Here is a 27216-nt window from a genome sequence, read left to right as displayed (position 1 = left end):
GTCTTTCAACACTCAGATTGGTTTTCGGGCCTGCAGCTCTGGCCTCGCCTCGGGCCGAACTGCAGGCCAGATCGTTGTATACGGTGATGGACTTTAGGACCCTGAATTGTCATGAGAGGAAGTCAAAAAGTTTATAAAGTCGGTAAAGTAAAAAATTAAATCCAGTTCCTTTCAGAGGTAAAATCTGAGCTTAAACAAATGCGAGGCTGCTTTGCCAGTAGACGTATCAAACCTGTTCATGCACAGTTTGGGCTGTAGGTCCTTAATTACAGCTATTTTCCTTTAACCGATATCGTCTGCATAGCCTATTCTCCGTGCTGGTATATATGTCGGAAAGATGCTGCAATTGCGGAGCATAATTCTTGGACTTGAAAACCATGTTAGTCACGGTAACTCTGAAAACGGATGGTTTCTCCAACTCCCATTTGTGTGGAATACTCCAGGGATCGTGGGAACTCAAACTACTCCAAGACCAAGAGAGAAAAAATAAAATGAATAAATAAACTGAAGTTCCTTCTTTAGTTGCCTCAGCAACAGGCAAAAGTCTACGATCTGTCAATCAAATTGTATTTCTTAAAAACAATGGCTCTTTTCAATTGCTGGGACAGGTCATGGATAACATGAGCCCAATATGTCAGCAAGGGAAATGGTTTCAGCAGTGTATTTTAGTTAAGTTTTGTAGAGTTTTGATGAGACAAAAATGTGGATCATATTCAGACATATAAATATTATATTAGTCATATTTATCATATTCATACAACATCTGTTTTGACCCAAAATCACACTACACAGATTGAAGTGTTCAAACAACACTTGCCAGTGTTCAAACAACACTTAAAGTGTTAAATTAACACTGTGAGTCAGTAAATTGATAATTTAACACTGGAATATTTGCTGTGTAGCAATACAATAGTAAAAACTCAAATTCAAGATCTCTGTAATACAATTTTTACTAGTAGTCATTTCAGAGATCAGCTATGAAACGTTTACTAGTAATAATAGAAGATCTACAGATCCATAAGACCATTCTGACTAGTCAAATGTTACCACTGACTTAAATGGAATACTTCAGTTAGTTTTTTACTAGTAGAAACTGCAGTTCCAGATATCTACAATATAATTCTGACTAGTAATTCAAGGTATCCCTAATGTAGTAATGCCTACTTTTGACTAGTTGTAATGTGCATTTAGGATGTGTGCATTTTTAGATTAATAATATTATTTTAGATATATACAATTCATGTTTTGACTAGTGATACTAGTATTGATAGAAAGCTAGAGTTTTAAAACTAGTCAGAATAAATTACAGATATCTGTAACTACAGTTTCTACTTCTATTCTAAATCAAGCATATGTCATCTTGGCAATATCTTGGCAATGTTAATCTGTAGATCTAATATTATTACTAGTACACATTTCATAGCTGACCTCTGAAATGAGAGTTTTTACTAGTAAAGTCTACATTACTGAAACTTACATTTGTTAAGAATGAGTTGAGACTAGTGTGACTTTAGACTACAACAGCTTGCAATACAACAGGTATGTGTAAAGTGTATGAAAAGTGAGAGTACATTGCATGGCTGCCACAATGCTCCTAATTGCAATTAAGTTAAGTAAGTTAAGTATGTCCAACTAAGTTTAGACTGTTTCTTTTGGTTTGTTCATCATGAAATGTTCACTTGAGCTACTGGGGTGTTCTAACAGTGTTGAAAAATTAAAAACGAAAAAACCAGAGTTATTAGTTTTTGATATGACAGTGATGAATGAAGCTGCTTAAGTATTACTCATACATAATTACTAAGCACTGAGGGAACTTGCAGTACAATATGTACACAACTGTGCAGCACAACAAAACAACTAATTAGTGTCAGATAACTGAGACTGGGGCAGAAGGGACATTCCATTACTCAGGGCTAAAGTCAGAGAACAGGTTTGTACCTTGCTGAAGCGCGTGGAAAAAGACCCAGTGAGGAGTGAGTGGAAAATGATGATGGTTTCGTCCAGGTCCCAAATAAACACTCTCTGCGGGCACACACACACACACACACATCCACAACATTAAAATCATTGTCTGTCTGAACTGTGTGATTACGCCAAAACAAAAGATTTCATCTCATTGTTTTGTAGACATCAAAAATATGATGAGTCAAGCTTTTATTTCGGTCCTCACAGACAAACAGTCAAACCCAAAGCAAGCTTTCTTTGTTGAACATCACCACACAGAGACCTCACTGCTGCTGAGGAAAGCTACTTAGTCTTTTTTTGGAGTTAACTAGAGCTCTGCATGTGGGAAAACAGACCTTGGTGCAATACAAGTGTGTGTTACAGCAGTTCCAGTATGTTTTCAATGGTCTGAAAGAGACCGCTGAACAGTAGATACCTCAATGTCTGAATCCAGAGGGGGTACAGGGTCATTGGCCCGCTTCCTTCCCCGTAGCTTTCCATCTGAGCCCCGTCTGGCTGGAGCTCCTTCCTGCTCCTTCCCTGGGGTCGGGGGGCTAGGGGGTGCATGATACTCCACTGTTGCACATACACACATTCACACATTCACAAACACACCAATGCATTATTATCACAGAGGCCTACACTGCAATATACCACAATGTAATTACTGGGGCCTTTACCAGATACCCAGCATGTATTATGTACAGACACAGATCAGCCATAACATTAACACCACTGACAAGTTAAGTAAAACAAACAAACAAACAAACAAACAAAAAACACTGATTATCTTTAATCCAGCATGTGATAAATTACACAGCAAGTCTTAAAGGTGATGGGTAAGCATAAGAATCTGAGCCAGGGTGACAAGGGGCAAACTGTGATAGCTGGACAGTTGGGTCAAAACATCTCCAAAACATTAGGCAGGTCTTGTTTTTTTTTTTTTTCTGGTATGCAGTGACACCAAAATTTGTTTAAGAAAGGAACCACTGGTGAACCGGCGATCATGGGCGCCCAAGGCTCACTGATGCTCATGGTGGCCTCACCTCGCAACTTACAGGACAGATCTGCTCAGATCTGCTGTGGCAGCACAATGGGGACCTACTCAATATTAAGCAGGTGGTGCTAATGTTGTGGCTGATCGCTGCTGTACGCTGTACGCCCTCCTCTGCAATCCATGGAAATACTGAAATAACTGCCTAGCCATTGGCCTGTAGGCTGATAAACAGCTAAGCTAGCATTAGCATTTTAAACAGCCATCTTCCATCTTTGAGATATGCAATATAACAAGCTGTTTTCCTAGTCTTTAGAAAACTGGACAATCATTCTCTGGAGACTAGTGTGGCACCACTGTGGGAGTGTACTTGTAAATTATTAGCAAATTCTCATGCATTATGAGATCCTATAAAGTGTTTCTGACAAGATTACAGCTGACAGTGATGCTTTCTCTGTTTGGCTGTTTATTGAACAGAGGATGCATACCTTTGCAAGATCTTATCAGCTGCCTTTGCCTCATGATTTGCATGTAAATATTTACTGGGATTAGTGCAGAAAGCCACACACTTCCTATCTGTTGTTATATCTGTGTGAATACACACTGATTCCACACGTTGAAGCTAAAACTTTGGTCCTGTGGCTCCAGTTATGCCATATCTTAACTTTCTAAAACAGGACATTTCGCAAACAAGGATGTGACTAGAAATAATTCTAGCCACTAGTATGGTCCGTGTGTACCCCAATGAACCACATAGTTAGCTGGTTGTTGAACTATGCTAGCAACAATGTACAATTTTACCAGCATGTATGTTCTTAATAGAGCACAGCTTGGTTGGGCAGTCTCATGATGGCATGAATGTCTGGTATTTGTGCTCTTTTATGATGATACATCTACAGTATACAGTACTGTGCAAAAGCTTTAGACACCTGTAAATAATTTGAATAAAAAACTCCTTATTTGGGCGGTATGTGTTTATTTCCTTTTAATATTAGAATAAAGACCAATAATATTCATACAGAAAGTCATGATTTTATATCACAGATCTCCAAGTCTAGAGCCAAGCTTTCTTCTTCACACTAGCTCATAGGATCTCAACTACGTTCTTCAGAATGAGAAACTCTTGTTTCTTTTTACTGGATTTATGTTTACCTGCATCTGTTCTAATGGGATCTGGAGTTTCTACAGTAAATGACACTTTGCACTATATGGACAAAAGTACTAGGACACCTACACATATCTATACCTACATGAGCTTTAATGACGTCCCATTCTAAACCCATAGGCATTGATAAAGAGTTGGTCCCCCTTTGCAACTCTAACTGCAGCAGGTCTGGAGCTCAACAGTTATTGAGTCAGCAGCAGAGCATTGGAGACTTTTCTGCACTATGCTCTGAGCTCAGCACTTGGCCTTGACCCCGCTCTGTAACTTTACATGGTCTGAGCTGCTGTGGTTCCTCAACGCTTACACTTTTTATTAATACAACTCACAGCTGATGGTGGATATCTAGGAGGGAATAAGTTTCACCAGCTGACCATTACGACCCCTTCTTTTATTAATGTTTGTGCTGAATGAAATACATTAATTCAGTGTGTCCCAATACTTTTCCTCATATAGTGTGTATGCATTCGTTTGTATTATTGTACCAATGAAGACTTAAAACTTAGGACTTGTCTTTAGATCTGGCCTTAAAGCTTACCTGGGTGGGACTCTGGGCTGTGGCTTGTTGTTACAACGGGATGTTCTGGATGCTGATAGGGGATTGCTGTGGTGATGGTTGATGGGCTGATATTACTGGTTGTGAGGTAGGGGTTGTTGTAGTGTGTGTTGTAATATGGCGAGTACTGGCTTTGGCCGTAGCTGGAATATGCAGAGAAATCCTGGTGGAAACAACAAATAGGTTAAACAGGTACAGGATTCATTCAGCTCATTATTTGACACATTTGGTACAACTCAACAACTGTACAGTAAAGCTACAGTAAAGTCTAATACACAGGTGGCTATGAGGTGCTGCCATACATCCTACATGATGCTGTGTGTTGTGTTCGTCCTCACCTGCTGTGTGGGACTGAATGGTGTTGAGCCTGTGATGGAGTTGCTTCCCTGGAAAATTCCAGATGAAATACTGCCGCCTGGAAAAGGAGCACATAGTCAGCCTTTAAGAGAACACTCATAGCTGAGTGTGGCATAAGGCTCACTTCTACACATTCCCTGCGAAACCCGTCTCCAACACAAACAGGGCAACGCACCAGAACCGCAACCAGCAGCAGCAGCTTCAGAATGGCTGCAGGACTGTTAGCAAAATATAGACGTGTTTAGCACTTTGTGTCTGGAGAGAGCTTGATTGATTTATGGCTGAAAAAAAAGAACAATACAGGTGGGAAAGTGCGTAGAAAGTAGAGACCGAAAGAGAATCCATCACTGCTATCAGACATGGAGAGGGAATGCTGTGCTTCAGGCTCCCTCCCTCGCCGCTCCCTCACTTTCCTTTGGCCTGTGCATTCCCTTTTTCAGACCTGCCTTAGATGAATGAGTGTGCCAAAGCGTAGAGAAATCTCAGAGGAAGCAAACAAAAGGGCTTCAAAAAGGGGAAAGAGAAGGGGAGGAGGAGGGGTTTGGGCTATGTTTCTGATTTTCTCCACAGCGGTGAAACGCAGAGACCTTTGACACGCAGAGACAGGTTATTTATTTTATGCTACACCAGGTCTCCTGTTGAAATTTCTCAATAAATCACGCAAAAACTAGCAAGATACAGCTCGAGGCATAATAGCCACATTTTCCCAGACCTATTAGAAAGACATCTTTTACACTGGAGTACAGTATATTACAGTAAATGAGCACCCTTACAAATTACAGTAAAACTCCTTGTGCAATAAATCATATTAAATGGCTCCAGTACCTGAATAATTAAACAGCAATCACTATTTAAAAGGCTGTCCTCTTGTCCTCATCCCGGGACCAGTCAATCTGAGTAGCTCTTAAAAGAATGAAAACATCCTAATACCTCATCAACTCTGACCTTGGCAGGGAGAGGTCAATTTCACGGTGTGATATCTGCCATAAAACTTTAAGAAAGCCGTGCTGAGGTCAGCGGTGGGCGCCTTTGGACTGGCTGGTCTGAGGGGTTGGGGGCGTCAGGGTTTTGGAGTTTTGGGGCGTTGGGGTGATGCTAAACCATGTGCCACTCACACCCACACAAACACACTGCACCAATGGGGCGCGTGTTGTGTGGGGAGCCACAGAAGGGCTTGACCCCTTGAGAGAGGAGAGAGAGACGGCTGACGCCAGGGCCCCAGACCGCAGCTAATGGGGAACAGGTGTGGTGGGGGGGAGGGAGCGAGAACGAGAGAGAGGGGGAAAGAGAAAGAGTGGCCAGGATGGGCCGTAGCCAGCACCTGGAAATGTGTGTGTGGTGGTGGGAGGTAGGGGAGGTGGGCTCGGACCTCACAAACCACCTACCAAACAGCTTTTATTACTGCCAAGAAGTACAAAGTGTATATACTGTGTGTGTGCACACATGCGTGTGCACATGTGAGTGTATTGCTGCTTATACGAGTGTGCATATATATATGGGGAGAGTGGCTAGAGGCCTCGTTAAGTACGCCGAGGCACCATGTAGAGATCAGACACACACATACACACGGAGGTTAAGGAAAGTGAGTCGACTGTAAGACTGACCATGTGTGGAGTAACTGTAAAGGGCCTGGCTGGGAGGCGTACTGCTGAAGTTGGAGGTGTAGCCGAGCAGGCTGCTCTGTCCTGGTGAATGACTCAAGCCATCTTCTGTTTTGATATCTACATAACAGGAGGGAGGAAAAGTTAAATGTAAGCCTATTATGTAAGCCTGTAAGTCTATTCATATAAAGCCAAGGGCACATTATCAACAATCTTCCAGAGGAGCAAACAGTTTCCTAAACAGCCCCTATTGATAAAATGCAACAGTACTTCTCAGTCAGTCGTGTTTGGAAACAAAACACAAAGGAACGTTTTCCAAATATCCAGTAGTACATAACATCTACCACTTTGGTATATATACCAGGCTAAGAAAATAGATTCTGCTCTCTTCTAGTATATATAGTTTATATATTTAGAATAGTATTACTGTATAGATTTAGATACTGTAGCTATATTCAGTATAGACACTATAGATATATAATGTATTATACTAGTATCTATATTTATATCTATCCATAGTGCCTATATCTATACATATATACACATGTATATGCACATCTACATTTTTGCTATGATTAAAAATAAATAAATAAATAAAATAAAATAAAAAATTTTTGGAGATACATTATTTTGGAGATACAATATTATATGTTTATAATATATAACATCACAAAAGGGCAAACATGTCCCTAAAAGACAAAACCAGGTGGAAAAGTTCATTTCCGACACTGGTATGCAGGACAAAAATACTACATCTTGGAGCCATGTGAAAAACAGAGCACTCACTGTAGGAAGGCATGCTGTAGCCCTGGGTGTGATGTGTGTACGGTGCATAGGGGCCTGCGGGCTGGATGGCAGGGCTGTACTGTGTCTGTCCGTAAGCAGCCATCACTTGCACTTGGCACAGCTGTGCTAGAAAACAGAAAAGAATGTTAAAGAATCTGCAATTCATGTCAATTCCACTTTAATCCACTTTTACTTTTCAGTTTACTCTACAAATGAATTCTGTTCATCCAGAAAAAGTATAAAAAAATAACAGCAGAAGCATGAAATACTCACATGCTGTAATATGCTGAATCTGTTATATAGCGCCCCTGGGAACAAAACGTACGAGAAGAAAGATGAAAAATAACTTCTGGAACATTTGGTGATAATAAAGAGCAAATGTGTCGGAACAGAAGAAAATGACAGGCGCCACGTGCAGCGATAAATCTAACCTGGCACTGAAGACGGGTTGTCGTTTTCTTTCCTCTTCCTCTCTTCTACTCTCAGCTCCTGGCCTTCAGCTTTCCTGAGGAAACACCACCAGGCCATCAGTGAAAAACCACAAGGCAAACGGACATTGAATCATAATCCCTCACACACGCAGATGTGGAAAATAATAAACTATGACTACAGTAATTACAGTAATTATAGCACTTAAGTACATGTGCAATCATAGTAATTTTGCCTTTGCTTGAGTTTATTTCGGTTTTAACACAACGTTCGGCTTAAGAAAGAAATTAGCTGGCAGGCAAAAACTGACTTTGTTCATTCATGTGTCTGATTATAATAACAGTGATTTATCACGCTATAACACTGACAATGCGATGAATCTAGCTGTTTCCAAACTGTCTCTGATTAACCAATATATAATAATAATTATAATGTAAGCCTCCCAGGACCATCACCCACGTCCCTAGCATCCTTGAGTAAAAACACTCTACTTAGCTCAGAACTACTCCCTGACACCACCTGATACTGTGTTTCACATAATACACTACATGTCCAAATGTTTGTGGACACCCCTTTATTGAATGCATTCAACTGCTTTAAGTTGTACCCACTGTTGACACAGATGTGCACATACACACACACACAGCTTGTCATGTCCCTGTAGAGAAGTATAAGGACAGCAAAGCACATAAACAGGAACCTACTGGCACCATGTCTTATGCATGTCGAAGTGTGAGCTAGAGGTGTGAAAAGACCCGCAGCATTGAGCTGTGGAGTAGTGGAATTATGTTCTCTGGAATGGTGGATTGTGCTCTATCCAACACTTTTGAGATAGCAATCAAATCTTTACAGCAATGCTCCAAAATATAGTGGGAAGATTTCCTAGAGAAAGTTACTCCAGGTTTTTTGTCATACCCTTGGTTTCGGAAGAAACAGTGAATGAGTAGGTGTCCCAATACTTTTGTCTGTACAGTGGACATCTTAAAATGGAAGAATACTTTGTAATGATTTATGCGTCATGTTGATATTTTGTATTATTTTAAGTTGAATAAACAACTACACTTATATTATACTGAATTGAAGTTATTATATATTTTTGCTTATAAGTTTTATTAGTTTATTTAGTGTTGGATAGCTACCTTCCTTACCTATGACGAAGAAGGTATGTTTAAACTACTTTCTGAGAGGCAAGTTTATTTGTGTCACACATTTAGTACATAAAAGTGCTTCAAAACTGCATGTTTTGCATAGATAAAAGCAAAAATATAATAAAATACAGAATAAAAGGCATTAAACAGTACAGAGTCACTGGCATGTAAACAAGCTTGTATGTCTAAAATGTCAAATTTACAGAAGGGAAAAACCCATCCAACTTTCAATGGAAGTGAATGTAGAAAGAGTTTCTACCAAATTATTTTAGGCTGTTTCTGTTAAGCCACTCATCATGATTTTGACACAATGTATAGAACAGCTGCCAGATTTCCATGTGAAAAGGGCAATTTGTCATTTTGGAGGTTTTGCAAGACCAAGTGATTATATACATGGTAACCTATGAGCAATGGCATATATATATGCTATATGGTATCTGCATGGCAACAAACTCACTCCTGAAAGTGCTGGAGCCCAGAACCTTTGTAGGTTCATGACCTTCTTTACCTGTTACAGAGAATTACAGTAACAAAAACGGCAACAGGCAGTGTTGCTCAAGGCACCTGAGGTTTACATAATTAGAATTCTGTCACATAGACAACAATGGCTGTTTGCATAAACCTGCTGGGTGAGATTATGTTCCTGGAAGAGAACAATGTGTTGACCTGCTTTTCTAACCTGGCATAATTTGGCAGGAAACCACAAGCACCCTGACATGCCAGCAGCTCGATGAACAATGATGGACAGGGACAAGTCACTACACTGCTGTTCTTAGACCTGAAACACAGCCACCCCTATGTTGTGTGCAACTGCAAGTGGGAGAGTTGTACGCCCTGTGACAAAGCAAACTGTCAGTGGAAAATATTAAAGAGTGTGTGTGGTGGGGGAGGCCGTCTTAGAAGTGCTAAACTGATCCTGTCCTACCTTTGCCGACCTCTCTCTCTTGCCTTGTCAAGAGCTGATTCAGTATTTCCATTGTAGTGTTTGCAGTTTTGAGGCAGCTCTGCTTGATCTTGCTCTCTACTCTTAAAGTCTTAAAGATGTCTAAAAAGCTTTGGAACGATTCCATGGAAGAAACACTTTGAGTTTCTTAAAGAACAGGGAAGTAAAGATTTTAGATAACCTGCCCACGCACTGGGCTTGCTAGTTTCACCCCGTAGTATATTTAATTTAATTAAATATAATCAGTATTAAAATGAGATTAAATGAATAAACACACCTTTTAATCAACTGAAAGTTCTTTAAACCTATAAATGTTTTTCACACTTTCACATGAATTTAATAAACATGTTTTTTTAGTAAAAATGGTTCATCAATGGCATCGACTGAAGAACGCTTTGAAGCACTATTATTTTTAACAGTGTATCACACTGTATTCATCATTACAAGCCTCTCAGTTCTGGACTCTCCAGCTTTGAACAATCAACAGTCAACAGACTGGAACATTGTAATTAAAGGCTCCTGACACTCACACATCTCTTTTACAAACATGCTTCTTTATGAAACCAAAAGCTTTAAGGAACCATTTGAAACACCTTTATTTTTAATAGTGAAACTAACAATGGTAATCTTTCCTTTTGATAAAACTTCTTATACTGAAAGTTTTAGTTCTCAAATTTTCTCCTGGTTTAATTATTACAAAATGTTCGCACAACATAAAGGAGAACTGACCTTTTTTAAATGTTCAAGTTTAGAGTAATAGAGTAACACGGTACAAGCCCTCGCTTAATTGGAAAGCTGATGGACTCAAATGAAGATCAAATCTGAAACAGCCTACGTTCTGAACTGTAAACACTTATTTTTCACTTACCTTTACATTTCTACTACAGAACCTTTCAAAGAGTAGCTCTAAAAATAACCATTTTTATAAATAAAATGTAAAAGTGAGGAAAGGTTCAAAACTCGAGAACTTCCATATATTGTACAGAATCCTAGAATTTTACAAAAACGTCATGAACTATTTAACATAGGTAACTTTACATGTCATAGAAATAATCAAATTAGTAATTTCTCCCCATAGTTTTACTTTTTACATTTACATTTATGGCATTTAGCAGACGCTCTTACTCAGAGCGACATACAAGGTTACCTGTATTACACATGTGGGCCAATGTAGTGTTAGGAGTCTTGCCCAAGAACTCTTATTGGTGTAGCGCAGTATAGTCACCCAGACCGGGAATCGAACCCTGGTCTCCCACATGGCGTTGTAATTCAGTGGCAGGTAGGGGTGTTATCTGTTGCACCACACCAACCTTTTTGGGACAGACATTTCTACTGTATGTGTAAGAGCATTTCAAGGCAAATTGATCAGCAGAAAATGTGAAAACCAGAACCTTCTGTTTTTAAAGTTTCGTTAAATGACAAGGTTACCTTTGTTACTGTTTTGGAGATACGAGGTCAGTGACCGCAAATGAATTTCCTTAGAGAAACTTACTTTTACATTACTATTTTACGTCCAAAAATCTTAAAAAAAAAGATACTACAAATGGTTCTTTAAATGATGCCATAGAGGAACCATTCCCACTGTAAAATGGTTAAAATAACCTTTTGAAGGTTTAAAGAAGTTGATGTCAAAATGGAGAAACCTTTTGTAGGGCCGTTATTATTAAGAGTGTAAAGTAACATCCAACTGCCCCTATCTATTTCTAATTCTCTACCAACTCTGGCAGGCTTAATGGAAAAGTCAGACCAAGAGTCCATCAAACTAGACGAATCAATCAAAGACGGACAGAATGCAGCACTATCAGGTGTTTGAAGTCATCAGAAGTGATTGGCTTTGAGGTCTGTCTTGAACACAAGCAGAAGACTGTTCTTCTCACCATGTCCCACTCAAGCTCCCCCTCCCTCAGGGCTAATCAATCTGGCCAGGTCAAGCCACAGTGCCCTCTGATCTGACAGCAGAGTCCCACAGACCGAGGTTCTAGCCACAAGCAATGTAAGCGACAGCAGGGCCAAAAAGCATCAGGGAGAGTCTCGTCTTGGTTGGTCTTGGTCTGAGGGAGTTTTTCATGCCACTTTTCATGTCCCTACTGAATTGCTCAAAAAGGGCTTGTACCTGGATCTCTTTAAAGCTACTTTGTGACAGTTCCTGTGGGGAAACGAGCTATACAAATAAACTGGCTTACCAAAGCACAGCAGCAGAAAGAGTAATGAGGACAGGGATGAGGTGGGAGAGAGGAGACTGAGATATAAGAGTGAGAAGAGATCCCACATGCTGAGATTCCTATTTTGCTGTGTGTGAAACCCTTCATTTAGTTTATTCTCTGGTTGAATGTTCACACACAAGTTTGAGCATGCACGTAAACTACTGAGACCTTCATCACATTTGAGAAGCCAGATACTCTCATTTTCATCTGCCTTTTTTTTGCATTTGGGCTTCTTCATCCTGCTTTGACACAAATCATGCAAATGAGGTAAGTAATATGTTTCAGCAAGACTGGATACTGAGGCCTCCCACATATGTTTTCATAAAATGAGTGTGACTCCCATTTACTTGACTTGTCTATGTAACTTCTGTGCAGCAGTATTTAATCTAGCGGCCAGTAAGGGACTACTTTAATGAGCGTGAGCAGAGCATGCATAATACAGCCTTCAGTGTTACTGGCACTAAGAGAGGGAGTTTGGGTTTGAGTAATATCATCCGTGAAGAAAAGATTACACGCGTAAATCTTCACGGAAACTGCAAAGTGATACAGATTCACTGTGTTCCACTTCTAATCTCAACATACTCAACATAGATCCTAAAGTCTTCCAAGGAATTCATTCAGCTACTTTAGGTTGCACCCATTGCTAACACAGGTGTGCAAATGCACACACACAGCTTGGCTAGTCCCTGTAGAGAAGTACTGGCAATAAGGACTCTCTGGAGCAGATAGTTACAGGGGTATAAAGCCTTCCAGCATTGAGCTGTGGAGCAGTGGAAGAACTATGTTCTCTGGAATTAGATGTGGAGTTGGGGATGAGGTGGGGTAGGGTGGTGATCACCTTACATCTTGACCTCACTAATGCTCTTGTCGCTGAGTGCAATCAAATCCTCACAGCAATGCTCGATAATGTAGCAGTAAGCGTTCTGTGGACAGTAGAGACAGTTACTCCAACAAAAGCAGGATAAGCTTTTTTTTTTTTTTAACACCCTTGATTTCAGCAGAAACAATGAATGAGCAGGTGTCCCAATACTTTTGTCCATGTCATGTACCCTAACCATACTTTTAAGCTGAACCACAGTGTCCAAAAAAATACTAGGAATCAAAATGTACAGTTTTAATAAATAAAATAAAATAAAATAAAATAAAATAAAATAAAAAATAATAAAATAAGATACATAATAAAATAAAATAATAATAAATAAATAATAAAAATAATAATAAAATCAATCAAAAATTAAAATAATAATAATAATAATAATAATAATAATAATAATAAAAACAAATAATAAAAGAATAATAATAATAAAAATTAAATTCTTTTAAAAGCACTTGGTAGTATAATTTGGTTTGTCCTGACATTTTTGCATCCCCTTGTTCTTTCCTACAAAGTCAGGACACGTTTGTCCTGAAAATGTACAAAAACACACGCACACACATGCACAGCTTCAAACTGCTGGGTTATCAACACAGAAGATCTGCTCTTCTCCGGGTCGAGGATGCAGGGGGTTCACACTCTGACCCTTTTACAACAATATGACACCTGCTGACTCACCAGAGAGAATGAGTGAGAGAGGAGGGCAAGGCCTCAAGAAAGAGCCAAAAACGGTAGATAAAGGGAACACGAGTCAGCATGGATGGGAAAAGGGAGTGAGGGACACTCAGTGGAATCCTCACTTCCTCCCAGAGTTCCCGCCATGCTCAGCGTGTTTCCTGGTAAGCGCTGGTCCCGGAGTGACGGGGCATGGGAAAGATCAGGCTACCAGCTCTGGACGCTGGTAAGCTGAGCTAAAACAAACCCTGTATGGGGCAAGGCCAGTCCAAAGCGCTTCACCTGGCCTTAGCCCTGTTCTGCTGGAGCAGCCTTTTTTCACGGGTATCACCTTCCACACACACACAGCCTCGCTGCATCGTACATCACCGCCGCCTGTCACGTCCCCAAGCCCAGTTTGTCAAGAATTAGCCGCAGTCAAAATCGGCTACATATTAATAAGATAAATGTGGGACAGTTGTCATGAAACCACTGAACAAACATTTTCAGTCAATCGGTCAATTAGTCAGAAACCACTCCAACTCAATGCTGTTCAATGTTAGGACTTTATGTACGTAAGTGTCTACTCAAATACATTTAGGAGGAGAGATTCGTGAATGCATCTCACTTTGAATTCCTTTATTATATGATGTTGCTGAAGGTCTGCACTGCTTTGAGATTGGTCACACTACAACTTCTCAAGCTATTTTCTTTGTTTTAGACCGAACATATCCTAAAAAAAAATTCTGAAAAACTCTGATACTGCTGCCACTTCTACTACAAATGTTCTACTCAAGGTAATTTTACTTTTAATTAATCATTATTTATTATTTCACCAAACGATACTTTTTACTATTTAATGGGTTCAGGCTATGGCTGCACGATATTTGAAAAAACTGACATTGCTAAAAAGTACATACGATTTTTTGAAGGACCTGGAATTTTACCACATTTTTACAAGATTTTAACAAATCTTACCAGACTATACCAGAAGTCAATGATCCAACATGTCATGTTATTAATAATGCACTCAGATTTAGAGAAAAAAAAAATACTGGTCTATAATATGCGTCTAGTAGATATGCCATGCAAAATGAGAACAGTGTGAATTTACCTTTTGTATGAAGCCACAAAAAGCTGTAGCATGATGTTTTTATGGGACATCGCTCAACCTACGATGTTACTGTTGTGCATGTACACATTGCGATGGCGGTACTGGAACGATATACTGTGCAGCCCTAGTTTTGGCTACACTCTTAAAAACAATAGAGCTTTACAATGGCATAGAGGAAGCACCTTTGGTTCCATTAGGAACTTGGCTTGTAATAGAGATATTTAGAACCCTCACAGTTCAAGAGCAAAATAAAGAACATGAAATGGATCCTTAATGATAGCCCCTTTCAGTGTTGTTCCTCAGTGAGATCTCTGTAAAAGACCAATCATTTTTAGAGCGCATGGATATTAAATAAAGGATTATGGATAAGAATGTGGTTCTTTAATAGCATCTCTCAAAGAGACATTCGAACCAGCATTAGATTTAATAATGTAGCTTAATTTTGCCTGTAGCTTTCAAAATAATAAGAATATTAGGATAAATAATTAGGATATGGAACCTTCATTAGATCTAATTAAGATCATTTGTTCTACTCAAGGATTGCTGGCTTGAATGCCAGATCATGCTGCCTGCCATCGGCAGCCGGAGCCTGAGAGGGTGCAATTGGCCTTGCTTCTAGCCGATGCATCAGAGCTGAGTATCTGGCGCTTTCCTCTGAGTGCAATAATCGCTCGGTTGGGAAAAGAGGTGGTGGACGGTTGTGCATGTGTCAGTCCTTACCCTTGCGGTGTCAGGAGCATTACATGTGATAGGGAGAGAGTACTATCAAGTGGGTTAGGTCATTAAAAAATGGGAAGGAAATTTTGTTCCTTTGTTGTTAAGGTTGCTTGTCCTTTTTATGTTAGTTTTGCATAATAATCTTCTATAAGCTGCTGTGATAAACCAATTTCCCTCTGGGATCAATAAAGTAACGCTCTAAATTACAGGTTTTTTTTGTGTGTGTGTATTTATGAAAATGAATGTACTCCTGTTGGATCGTCCCACTTTTGTAAGAGCCAAACAAGATGTCACTCTGACAATTACTCTGAAAGAGTGCTGTGCTGACAGGAGAATTATGAGGCAGGTTAAAAGGGCAGGCTGGATAGCTCTGAGGTGAATCAGCAGCCGTGACTTTACCATATGGTGCTCTATAGAGCGACCCTTATGTGCTGGTCTAAAACCATCTCTCTCTCTCTCTATCTAAACCTCAATCTGAACATTTACACAAAAAAGCACATATGGCAATCTCCTCTGGCACAGGGTGAGCAGGGGTCTGTCACATTTCTTAAAAGGTTATAGACTAGGGCACGGTGACCCTACTCTAACAATGCCAGTCCCATGTGTCCACACACTCCAGACAGAGCCAGAGGAGCCATCTGGTATTAATGCAAACACATAGCTCATACAGTGCACTGCAGAATGTTTCCATTTAATCCCTATCAAAAGACGAGGCACTGTCATTTGTTCTTCAAGATAAGAAAAAGAAGTCCTATTTCTAAAATATGGACTTATATGGACTTGTACTCCATATACAGTTTTACTGAAGCTGATTCACTTCTTTGGTAATATGTATTCAGCCACAGATTTATTTTCAGTACAATATACAATGCGTAGTAATCAGTCCATAAACAACAGTAATTTGTGTATTGCAGTCTATTGTAGCTATTGTGTAATAAATGGACATAAAGACATTTCACGATGGGCGAGATGTCCCTTGGTATTTTAACACAGATAAAATGCACTATTGCTACCATATTTTAAAAACTTCTATAAAAAAGTCTTAATTTACTATAGTGATCTTTATTTAAAATATGCGGCACTATATCCAATTAAACTGACTAAATAATGAAACACCCAATTAAAATTATAAATATATAACTTAATCATTTATTAAATTATAAATAATCAGTTAATCCTCAAAAGTAGAATTATCAATATGATGATATCCATGATATGCTCCGCATTTTGTGCATCACAATAACAAAATTGATCATGATATCGATGAAATATCATCATACTGCCCACCTCTAGTCCGATTGTGTACATTTCAGGTGGACACCCATAACATGTGTGTCCTTTTGTCCATATGCCAGATCCGCTTTCTGTTTATGGTGACTATAGAGACTGTCTTATCCGAACAGCACTGTAAGAAAACACTGCACTGTGGATCTGCTTCGGTCTCATAGTTTTTCACTGTAAAGAGTACACTTATGGACATGAGAGCTCTATATAGTACTGACATAGAGTTTTTCAAATCATACTATAAAAATACTATATTGACAAATGTATTGAGACACTGCTCATTCACTGTTTCTTCTGAAATCAAGGGTATTAAACAAAATGAGTTTACCCGTTTAGCTTTTGTTGGAGTCTCTACTGTCCAGAGAAAGCTTTTTACTAGATTCTGGTGCACTGTATTCAGCAACAATAGAGTTAGTGAGGTCAGGATGTTGGATGATCACCACTCCCCAACTCCCCAACTCATCCCAAAAGTATTGGATGGAGCACCAAACATCAATCCAGAGACCACACCAGTTCCACTGCTCCACAGCATCAATGCTGGGGGTTTTATACCCTTCTAGCCCACACCTTATATTAGAAATCGTGCTTACAGGCTCATGTTGATCTGCTCTGGAAAGTCAGCAATGGGTGCTACTTAAAGTAGCTGAATGCATTCATTAGAAGAGTTGTCCACAAATATTTGGACATATAATGTTTAACCTGAACTTGTACTATACATTCTTTATAGAACCTTTTACAACAAGGTCTTCATCTTATCTTATAGAAGAACCATTTTACCAGGAAAAGAACTATTAAAGAATTCACATGGTTTTTCATATTAAACCACTGTCTTAACTAAATAACTCTTAAAGAAAATATTGTACCCAATGACATTTGTATTTATTTACATGTATAATGTTTATCTTTCATTTGTTTTATATTTGATGTACTACAGGGATCTAACCGCACTCGCTGTAATTTGTGGAAGTATTCATACTGTGTAATTTTGTTAAGCCACTGGTGGGTAGTTTCCAGTTCCACTTATTCAAGTAAAATCTGGATTGGTTTGTACTTGGATTATTTTCAAGTCTTAATACCTTTCATTTAAGAAAATGAATCTGATTGAACTCATTTTGAGGCACTAATTCTTCATTTGTGTACAATTGATTTATGTACTGCTTTGTGTTTGTCATTTTCAAGTTTATCATTTTTAATCATATTTTGGGCCAAAGAAATCTCAAACAGAGAAGAACTGGCCCCAAACACCCTATTGCCCATGCTGATGGGTGCTGGATATATTACAAAATTCCACTATGGTGCTATAGGTAACTAAGCACATAGGTATTTCTGAGCTGTTCTTCTGCTCAGGTTGTGTTTTTGGAAGGTACTTTTAAAAACTTAAAAACTTTTAGTCATGTCTTCATTATGTACTTTTACTAAAGGATGGGTTTAGGCTACTCTTACAGTATCAAGCTTTCTCTAAAGCCAGTTCAGCCTTGGTCCGTCTAATGTTTTAAATGAAAAGGTATATGCAGACTACATACCAACACAAATAAGATCATTACTGTACAGCGCTCATGATCTAGAGGCTACTTAGAGGCGTGACTCTATCACTCTATCACTGTCTATTTCTGTCTGCATATTTGACCTTGTTTATTGAAAGTTTATCACTGACTAATACTAATAATAATTTCAGTTACATTTCACTTCCTACTCTGTTATGAACTGGAACCTAATATACACAGGGTATGCAAAGAACGACACACACACACATACATACACATCCACACACATGCACACACAGGCCGCCTGGCTGCACAGCGCCTCTGGGCTTTTGCTCGTCTGCAGCCTTTGAACCCAGACTCCCATAAATAAAGAGACCATGCCGCACACGTCCGCTCTTTAGGCGGCTAATGGGAGCAGATGTGGGAGGCGATAACGGCCCAGTAATGGCCTCCTGAGATGACTTATACACCACGCTTACCTCACCGCCGGGGGATTTCATTAACACTAGAGGACAGCGGAGCATGGGAACTCTCTCTCACTGTGACAATGAAGACGTACACACAAGCGCCTGACTGCCGCATGGATGGCCAGTTGCTTACTGTTGCTCTGACTAAACTGCTACTGTTATAGAAGATGATAATATATCACAGTCAACACAGCATTATAGCATATGTTTATATGTTAATAGCATATATTTATTTTAATATTTAGCATAGGATTAAAATAACATGTCGCTGTCGTGCAAAAACCTGTATCTCTATTTTTGCCATTTTTCACTTTTTGACAGGATGTAAATCTGGCAGGTGTCATTTATTTTGTTTCAGAATTTAATGATTAATGGACCAATAGAAATGCATAGAAAGTACTTGGAATAACATCTTTCTACCTTGACTTCCTCTGAAAGTTAAGAATTTTGCCCTTTTTATGTAAAGTACAACAGAACAGGCTCACTCTAATGGACACCAGAGTGGATAACACTACAGAAGATTGGAGGTTTGATTCCTTGCTTAGGCATTAAATGGACTGTCAATGATTCCCTCACCTCAGAATAATGTAAATGCTTATAATAAATGTCAAGGCTAAGTAAAATTAACAGGTTATCCATTTTCCCTTTACTTGTTACTGGTTATCGGTATCAGTCACAATACATCAGTATTGTTATCATCCAAGGCATTTTTCTACTATCTATTCCTTCTATCCCGTCGTCAGGATCTGACCACAGAAACAGGTAAATAGCAGAAATTACGCACATTATCAGAAAAGCCATGCTTTTAAAAAACACCTCCCATCTCTCATGACTCACAACAAGCTATCACTTTTCTTTCCTGAACAGCCTATAAATTTATTGGCTCCTGTTATTGAAAATGCACAGCCTTGGCTGCCACCCTCCCTGGCCGTGTGGTGTGTATGTGTGAGTGTGTCTGAGTGTGTAACACTAGCCGGCTGCCATGGTGGGCTCCCTTTTCCACATGACGGCTTCCAAAAGCAGAAAGCCCTGCTTTCATGCCAGCTTTGGTGGACGAGCACCCCCTCTACTTGCATCTCAGGACTAACTCAGCCTGTGTCTGTAATCGACCCCTTTGCATTCAACCCTCTTAGTGTCCCATCAGCCTCTGGCCCTTCACTAGGACAGACCCCCCCACCCCAACCCCCAAGACTGGCGGACCGCTCTCCCTCAGAGCAATGCCCCGAGACGTGGGTCAGAAGACAGGGACAGCTGGCAGACCTCCCAGAAGCCATCTTATTTGAGCAGAGGGGTGGGGGTGACCTGTTCGGTCAGCCGGTGGTCCTGTTCCCAGGTAACACATCTGGTGCGCTCTGAGCCAGAGAGCCAGAGATACAATCAATTACTTAAGGATATGCGTGCTACTAAGGGGCGGGTAATTAGACAATACATTATTGTTATTATTTTACATTGTAAAACTATATGGTTTTCTATACTGAATTTGGGCGAATATTTGACACATTTGGTAGATTTTTTAAGTGAAAATAGGTCGATATTAATAACAACAACAAAAACATCAATAATAATAAAAATAATAATAATAATAAATAAGACTTAGAGCACAATTTCTATTTATTTACCATATTTAACTAAAACATTACTGCTAAAAAATAATGTATTTAATGTGCCATCATTTTAGGCAATATGCAAATATAAAGATGTGATTTTTTTACTACAACATTTGTAATTTGTCTTTTTTGTACAAACCTTGTATCTCCAAAGTGGCAACTACTGAGAAGGAAAAAAAACTTTTAACTTTTAATTGAAGTCAATGTAATTTCTTTTTTTTTTGTATTTTTGGAGCATTTCTATTGGTCCATTCATCAATACTTTTTCATACGAAGTGAAGAACAGCAATTGGCAAAAATTAAAAACTAAAAAAAATTGAAGACTGAAACATTTTGCATGGCAGTGATGTGTTACTTTAATTCTATGCTCAGGTCTATGTCAATTCTACTACATATATACTTACTTATATATGCTATATAACTATACTTACTATACTTACTTATATATGCTATATAAAAATATGCTATATTGCCATACACACATTTTGCTGATGAACTAATGTATATTGTGTTACATTTTGTACTGCTTTTTATGAATGAAAGCTGATACAGAAAGATAAAATATTCTGTATAAAAATAAAGTTTGAGTTCTCATTGGAAATGATTTTAGCATCTTTCATCAAAAAGACAGATCTAGATTTATATAATAATATAGAGCCTGTGAACAACAGAAACTAGTGTAGAGTTAAGACATAAACTGAACGACGACAAATAGTTGACTGGATGTTTATTTAATTTCATTTTTTTACCTTTATCCTGTTTCTTACTTACAGATTTATTTATTTATTTATTTTGCATTTTACATTCACAAACCTCACCAACACAAAAACGTCTTTGAGTATCGTGATTTCGTATTTTCGCTATACTGCCCCCCCCCCTCCATGCTACCAATCATATTGAGAGTCTCTCCTCAGATGTGTGTTTACTTTGGTTCAGAGGTCACACAGACACTGCGCTATACTTCCAGAAGTGAACTACCACTCCGCTCCATCTAGTCTGTGCTGTATTTCCTGACGGAAACTAACGTGCTGTAAGAAACAAAGAGCTTAGTGCAAATCCTTATCTGGAAACCATGGTAAGCTGCCATTACCGTGTTAGGCTTGGACAGCAACCCTTCAATTCAAACTGAAATGAAGGCCTGAAGCCACTCTGCTTGTTAACACAAAGGACCACAGTGCTCAGCCTACCAAACAGCTTTTTCACCGATGTCATGCAAAAGCCTTCAATCTCCATATTTGCCATTTTTGACTTTTTTGACATAATGTGAATCTAGCAGCTGTTCTTTAAATTCATAGAATGTTTTGTCTCGTTTGTATAGTTGCCTTTTTGGAGATAGGAGGTTTTTGTGTAACTAATGTTCAGGCATGCATCGTACAATGCTGAAAGCAGGAAAAAACAGTATTACAATTACAAAAGTAGTTTCCTCGGTGAGCAAAATTGAACTCGACTGGCCTTAAGACAAGACAAGCAATTCCTCTGACACACTCGCTCTCGCTCTGGGCTGGCGAACCTTGGCTTGCACTCTAATCTGCCAGAGACAGTGAGTGAGTGATTTATTACTTTATCAGACAAGAGCCGTTGAAAAATGGCCTGCTTATTTTGCCCTCGGGGAGGTGCCTGTGTGTACACTTGCTGAGAAGCCAGGAAAGTGGGGTGGGGGAAAAGAAGCTTACTCAGGCAAACTAATTTGTTTAGATTGTATAGGAACCAAGCTTTTCAGTCATCGCCTTCACAACTGAAGTAAAAGAGAGTGAAAGAGAGGCAGAGTGAAAGAATAAATCACAATCTCATTAGCTGGTACATGAGGTGGTCATTTTTGTAGCATTTGGGACACATTGAAATAGAAAAAAATATTGTTTTATAATGGCAATAATGTGATATAATAAAGTGATTTTAATATTAAATGATATATGCATCAGTGTTGGATCCACATGGGAAATAAATTAAAGCACTAAAATAGGATATTTTCAGTGTCACAGAAAAAAACCTGTATCTCTGGCTCTTGTTCTTTAGACTGTGTCAAAATTTAATGAACAATTGACCAATAGAAATGCTCCAAATGCCTTGCAATGAAGTCTTTCTTTTTACACTGACTTCCAATGCTTTTTTTTTATTTTGAAGATACAAGGTTTGCGTGCCAATTATGATACACTTCATTATACTCTGCCGTAGAGATGTTATATTTATACAGCTGCCTTGTGCTGAAACACTGCGATGGGGACTATAGGAAGAGGGGGTTAGATTAGGATTATAGAAGGGGCTTTTTTTGCTTTGTGTGTGTGTGTGTTTGTAAACTGGGGAATCACATCAGACCCCCCAGGCAGATCCTGAGGGAACGGAAGAGCTGAGAAACGTAAAGAGAAAGACAGGAAGAGAGAGAAATAGAGGTATACTGTGTAAGTGGCCATAATTCAGGAGTCAGAGTTTGCGTTATCTGCTGCTCTTAAGTGAAAACAGTGAAATCTGGGTTTAAAAAAGAGCCGGAACCTCATCAAGTCTGATGGTTTATCTGAAAATAATTCAAAGAACAATTTATCACCAGCCAGCTCAGACCGCTGGTGTATAACAGAGGTGGAGGCATAATTTGATTCACAGAGAGGTATAGCTTTAGGACACTACTGCAGCTTCAAACAGTGTTCTGATCAAAGAGGGAGGTTTACACAAAGTTCAGTTCTCTGAGGTCGGGCTTTTTTGTTTTACTGTAGATTTGCTCAGATTTGCCTTCGAGGAAACGACAGAACACTCGTAGACAAGCTTCTTTTGGGTGGCAAAAAGCTATATTTCTATCCAGTCAAGAAATCCAGGATGAATATCTGCTGTACAAGCCGTACAAATTTCGCTGGTCTTTCTCATAGCTTTATCCTCCTCACACCCCGTTTACTAACCACAACAGAAGCAGGAAATTCAGAAGCATATAAAAGTTACAACTGTCTGGCGATGTGGCACAAAGATAGCTCAAAACAACGGCCTCTCGCAACGCATCAAATTCCCTTGGTCAATTCTCACTGGACACCCAGTACACCTCGCAGGGGCACCAGCTAAATATTTTGCTCATTACCACTGAGGTTATCTTCCATCTGGGGTCTGGAAGCAGTGGATCGGTTGACTATTCAAAGCAAAGCTGGAGTTCAAGGCCTTCAGCCTCACCCTGAAAGCGAGGGGTTAAAGCCGGCCGCCCAATAATGAAACGAGCTCCGATAAAGTCAGGAAGAGCCGTGCTTCCTATGAAAATATTTATCATTCCAGGAACCTTTGGCTACAGAGGACTTTAGGAATTAATTTGTGTTTTCATAAGAGGGGGGCGCTGGGGCCGCTCAGGATGAAGCATTCTCCACACTCGCCGATTCCACATCCAGAACTTGTGCAGCTTATTCACAATTTATTAGGGTTGGTAATAAGAACCATGACTGGAAGAAGGGTTCGAAAAAGGGAAAACAGGCCGCAATGTGAGAAATGAGCGAAACACCCCAGCACACGTGGCCGTCAAGGTAGCAGGTACTTTGGCCATTTGTCCAAAAAAGTTAGGACATCAAGACAAATGAAAATTAAGCGTCAGCTGATTTTATGGCTGAGCAATAGGACAGTATTTATAGCCGAACTGCGTCACAGTGTCATAACGTCCTTTTCTAAACACATAAGGGATCCTGTTTGTGCTTGTAAAAATGCAAAAACCTCAAAAAGTTCCTTCACTTTTTGACTTTTTGTAAATTTGGCAGTTGTTCTTTACATTGTGTCAAAATTTTATCATAATTAAACCAATAGAAATGCTCCAAAATGACCTGGAATAATATATATTTTTATTCTGACCTTCATTTAAAGTTAAGATTTTTTCCTTTCCTGGTAAAATTGCCATTTTTGAGATTTTTAGATTTTTTTTTAAATAATAGCAATGAAATGTTTCTTTACAGAAATATCCTAATTAGTCACGTTTAACTAGATTAAGTATTTAATACATACTAAAATACTTTCTGTTACATTCTGTTTTAACAGTATTTATCAAATTATTTATGCATGTTTCTATTAAATATTTATTAAATCACTAGTTCTAAGATCAGACACATATCATGGCAAATTTCTTGAAGTATTGTGATATTTTCGGTAGTCATTGTGATATTGCTGTAGTTGATTTCTGTGTTTTTGACATAAAAGCAGCAAGAATAAAAGAAAAAAACACAAAATATGCCTGGTTTCCTATACTGGCACTTTTGTAATAATAGTAGATTTTAATATTATGATTATATACAATATTAAAAATATAACCTGAGAAACATGGCATGCATTTGCACAGTATTTTTCAGGCTTAAATGTTTGTTAAATAAACAATTATGTAACTGATGAAACACGTCCGAGTTGGAATGACGTTTTCCATGCGTGACAGGCATGCAGAGCTGGAGTGATGAAAGCAGCCAAATACTCAAGAAGAGAAGCAGGAAACCTAAAAGCACCTTAGTCTCTGCTTTATGTCTGAATCCAGACCAGAAGAAAGAGCTGGCTTTTCGTTTGATTGTTTCTGAAGCTTTCTGTCCTGCTGAAACGCAGCGTTCTGGATATGGACTGGTGGTGGACGGGGGTGGGTGTAATTGTGCAAAAGTGATTTGAGTGCTGGCCAGAGGAGGGTGAACTGCGTTTAAATGGGGGTTGTGAGAAGACCTTGAGGAGTATGAATGGTGCTCTTTGAAAAATGCTTAGCAAGGCACCCTAAAATTACCTTATTAGCTTCCTGGCTTCAAACATCGCTTCAGTGATTTCGGGGTAATCTTCTGCCTGAATTCAAGCTTAAGTAAAATACTTCCAACAGCACAAACACTGAAGTTTGGGACGGAAATGAAAAAAAGGTAAAAACCATGTATCCACACGCGCTCTGAGATTTGGCTTCACTTTGAAGAGTCTGGAGAAAAATACAGTGTCTTTGGTTTTGGTATCTTTCAGTTCAGAAAATAGTGAAGATCATTGAATTGACCCGAATAAAAATATAAAGGAGGAAGATTATACCTATTTATCTCTCTCTCTCTCTCTCTCTCTCTCTCTCTCTCTATATATATATATATATATATATATATATATATATATATATATATGATTTATTTATTTATTCATTTTAAGATCGCATTGCTGTCATGCAAAAAAACTGGATCTCCAAAATTGCAACTTTACAGGAGAAAACACCTTCTTAACTTTAAATGGAAGTCATTATATTTATGTAAAAAGATTTTACATAACAGAATTTTGACATGATGTATAAAACAACTGCCAGATTCACATTATACATTGTGTATATATATATATATATATATATATATATATATATATATATATATATATATGTATATATATATATATTCAATTTGGCAGTTGTTTTGCACATCTAGTCAAAATGTATTGCTGATATATATATATATATATATATATATATATATATATATATATATATATATATATATATATATATATAATGTATCTAGCTGATGTCTTTTAATGACTACTGTATTTTAAACAGTTAAAACACTGTATTATTTGCTAAAATCATAAAAGAGGTTAAACATCAGGTCATGGATTTTCCTCTGTATTTAAGATTAGACTGGATGGATGTATATTAGCATTTCAGTGGCTCTTTCTTTACAGTTTAACAGACAATAGATCTTATCTGGTTGTATTTAACTTCAACTTTACCTTGAATCTTATCAGATAATCCTCATAAGTCAATCAATCCTCTCATTTAAATTTCAATTCCTCCATCAACATCGCAGGACTGGCCTTCAGGCACAAATCAGCATCTACAAATCTGCAGGAGCTTGATGTTATATTAGTCAAATAAGAGAATACGGTGACACGGGTAATGGAAGCTATATTTTAAAGCAAAAATAAAAATAAAATAATAATTAAGAACAAGATAAAAGTGGGGGAGGTTTTATTATTTAATAGTTTGGCCGTATTTGAAACTAAAAAGGAAGATTAAAACGAAATGGGATATAAATACAGCTCAGTAGAGTCGTAAAGTGCTGTTCGAGCGCACTGGCAGTGATATTAATTATTAAAAAGTGAAAGTTTGTTCAGATGTTGAGGTTTATAGACTAGCCTCCAGCCGCGCTCCGGCTCACACTGACAGCAGCGGCTCAACAACCGCAGGTAAGGTTATTCCCCCAGCCTGCGCCTTCCTAACAAAGACCACAGAAAACACACACTCACACACACTCACACTCACTCACACACTCACTCAGGACCGACAGGACTCACCATACTTGCAGACCTGTCTCTTCAGAGTAGAGTCTCCATTCCGGCTGTGTCTCAGTTTGTCAGAGGAGCAGTAAACCCTCCGCTCGCCGACCAGAGTAAAGAAGCCGCGCGCTGGCTGGCGCAGAGAGGACGGTGTGCGCCAACGTCACCGAAGCCACCAGAACACAGCTCCAACAGCTTGGTGGTCGTACTGAGGGGCTATAGTGTGTGTTCAGCCAGACCAGCCTGACCAGCCTGAGGACTGATTGAGCTCTGTCCGTCCCTCCTCTGAGCAGCGGTGTGTGTGTGTGTGTGTGTGTAAGTGCGCATGTGAGAGTGTGTGTGCTCAGTGTCAGTGTGAGGAGAGAGCTGGTGAGAAGAAATGCTAAATAAATGAAGGACCTGTGGTCCCTCCTCCTCCGCGCGTCCTCACCGCGCCAGCCTGAGAACACAATGCGAGGGCTCTCTCTCTCTCTCTCTCTCTCTCTCTCTCTCTCTCAGTCTCTCTCTCTCTCTCTCTCTCTCTCTCTCTCTCTGTGTGTGTGTGTGTGGGCGGGGTGCAGGTCAGGCTTGAGTGTTTGTAAGCTTTGTCTTGGAATCAGCGTGACACTAAATTAAGCCAGCTACCAAACAAAGGCTATTTCATACATGTTAAGTATGTTTGGGGTTCTAGCTAAT

General features: G+C 39.0%; 1 protein-coding gene across 2 annotated transcripts in view; it reads right to left on the bottom strand.

The window, feature by feature from the left end:
* eya2 (EYA transcriptional coactivator and phosphatase 2) overlaps positions 1–26958 on the bottom strand; it is a 37714-nt gene extending 10756 nt beyond the window's left edge. The window contains exons 1-9 of one of the 2 annotated variants that reach the window (XM_072683160.1): positions 26560–26958; positions 7832–7905; positions 7674–7708; positions 7401–7526; positions 6618–6734; positions 4995–5071; positions 4639–4819; positions 2381–2520; positions 1939–2022 (exon numbers count right to left, since the gene is read on the bottom strand). In XM_072683160.1, the coding sequence (XP_072539261.1) occupies positions 1939–2022; positions 2381–2520; positions 4639–4819; positions 4995–5071; positions 6618–6734; positions 7401–7503 (702 nt within the window). In that variant the 5' untranslated portion in view covers positions 7504–7526; positions 7674–7708; positions 7832–7905; positions 26560–26958. The remainder of the gene's footprint in view (positions 1–1938; positions 2023–2380; positions 2521–4638; positions 4820–4994; positions 5072–6617; positions 6735–7400; positions 7527–7673; positions 7709–7831; positions 7906–26559) is intronic. The other variant, XM_072683161.1, reaches the window with a different exon arrangement.
* Between the last annotated feature and the right edge of the window lie 258 nt (positions 26959–27216).

The sequence above is a fragment of the Salminus brasiliensis genome, chromosome 7 (assembly GCF_030463535.1).
Source record: "Salminus brasiliensis chromosome 7, fSalBra1.hap2, whole genome shotgun sequence".
NCBI lineage: Eukaryota > Metazoa > Chordata > Actinopteri > Characiformes > Bryconidae > Salminus > Salminus brasiliensis.
This window is presented reverse-complemented; position numbering and strand designations above follow the sequence as displayed.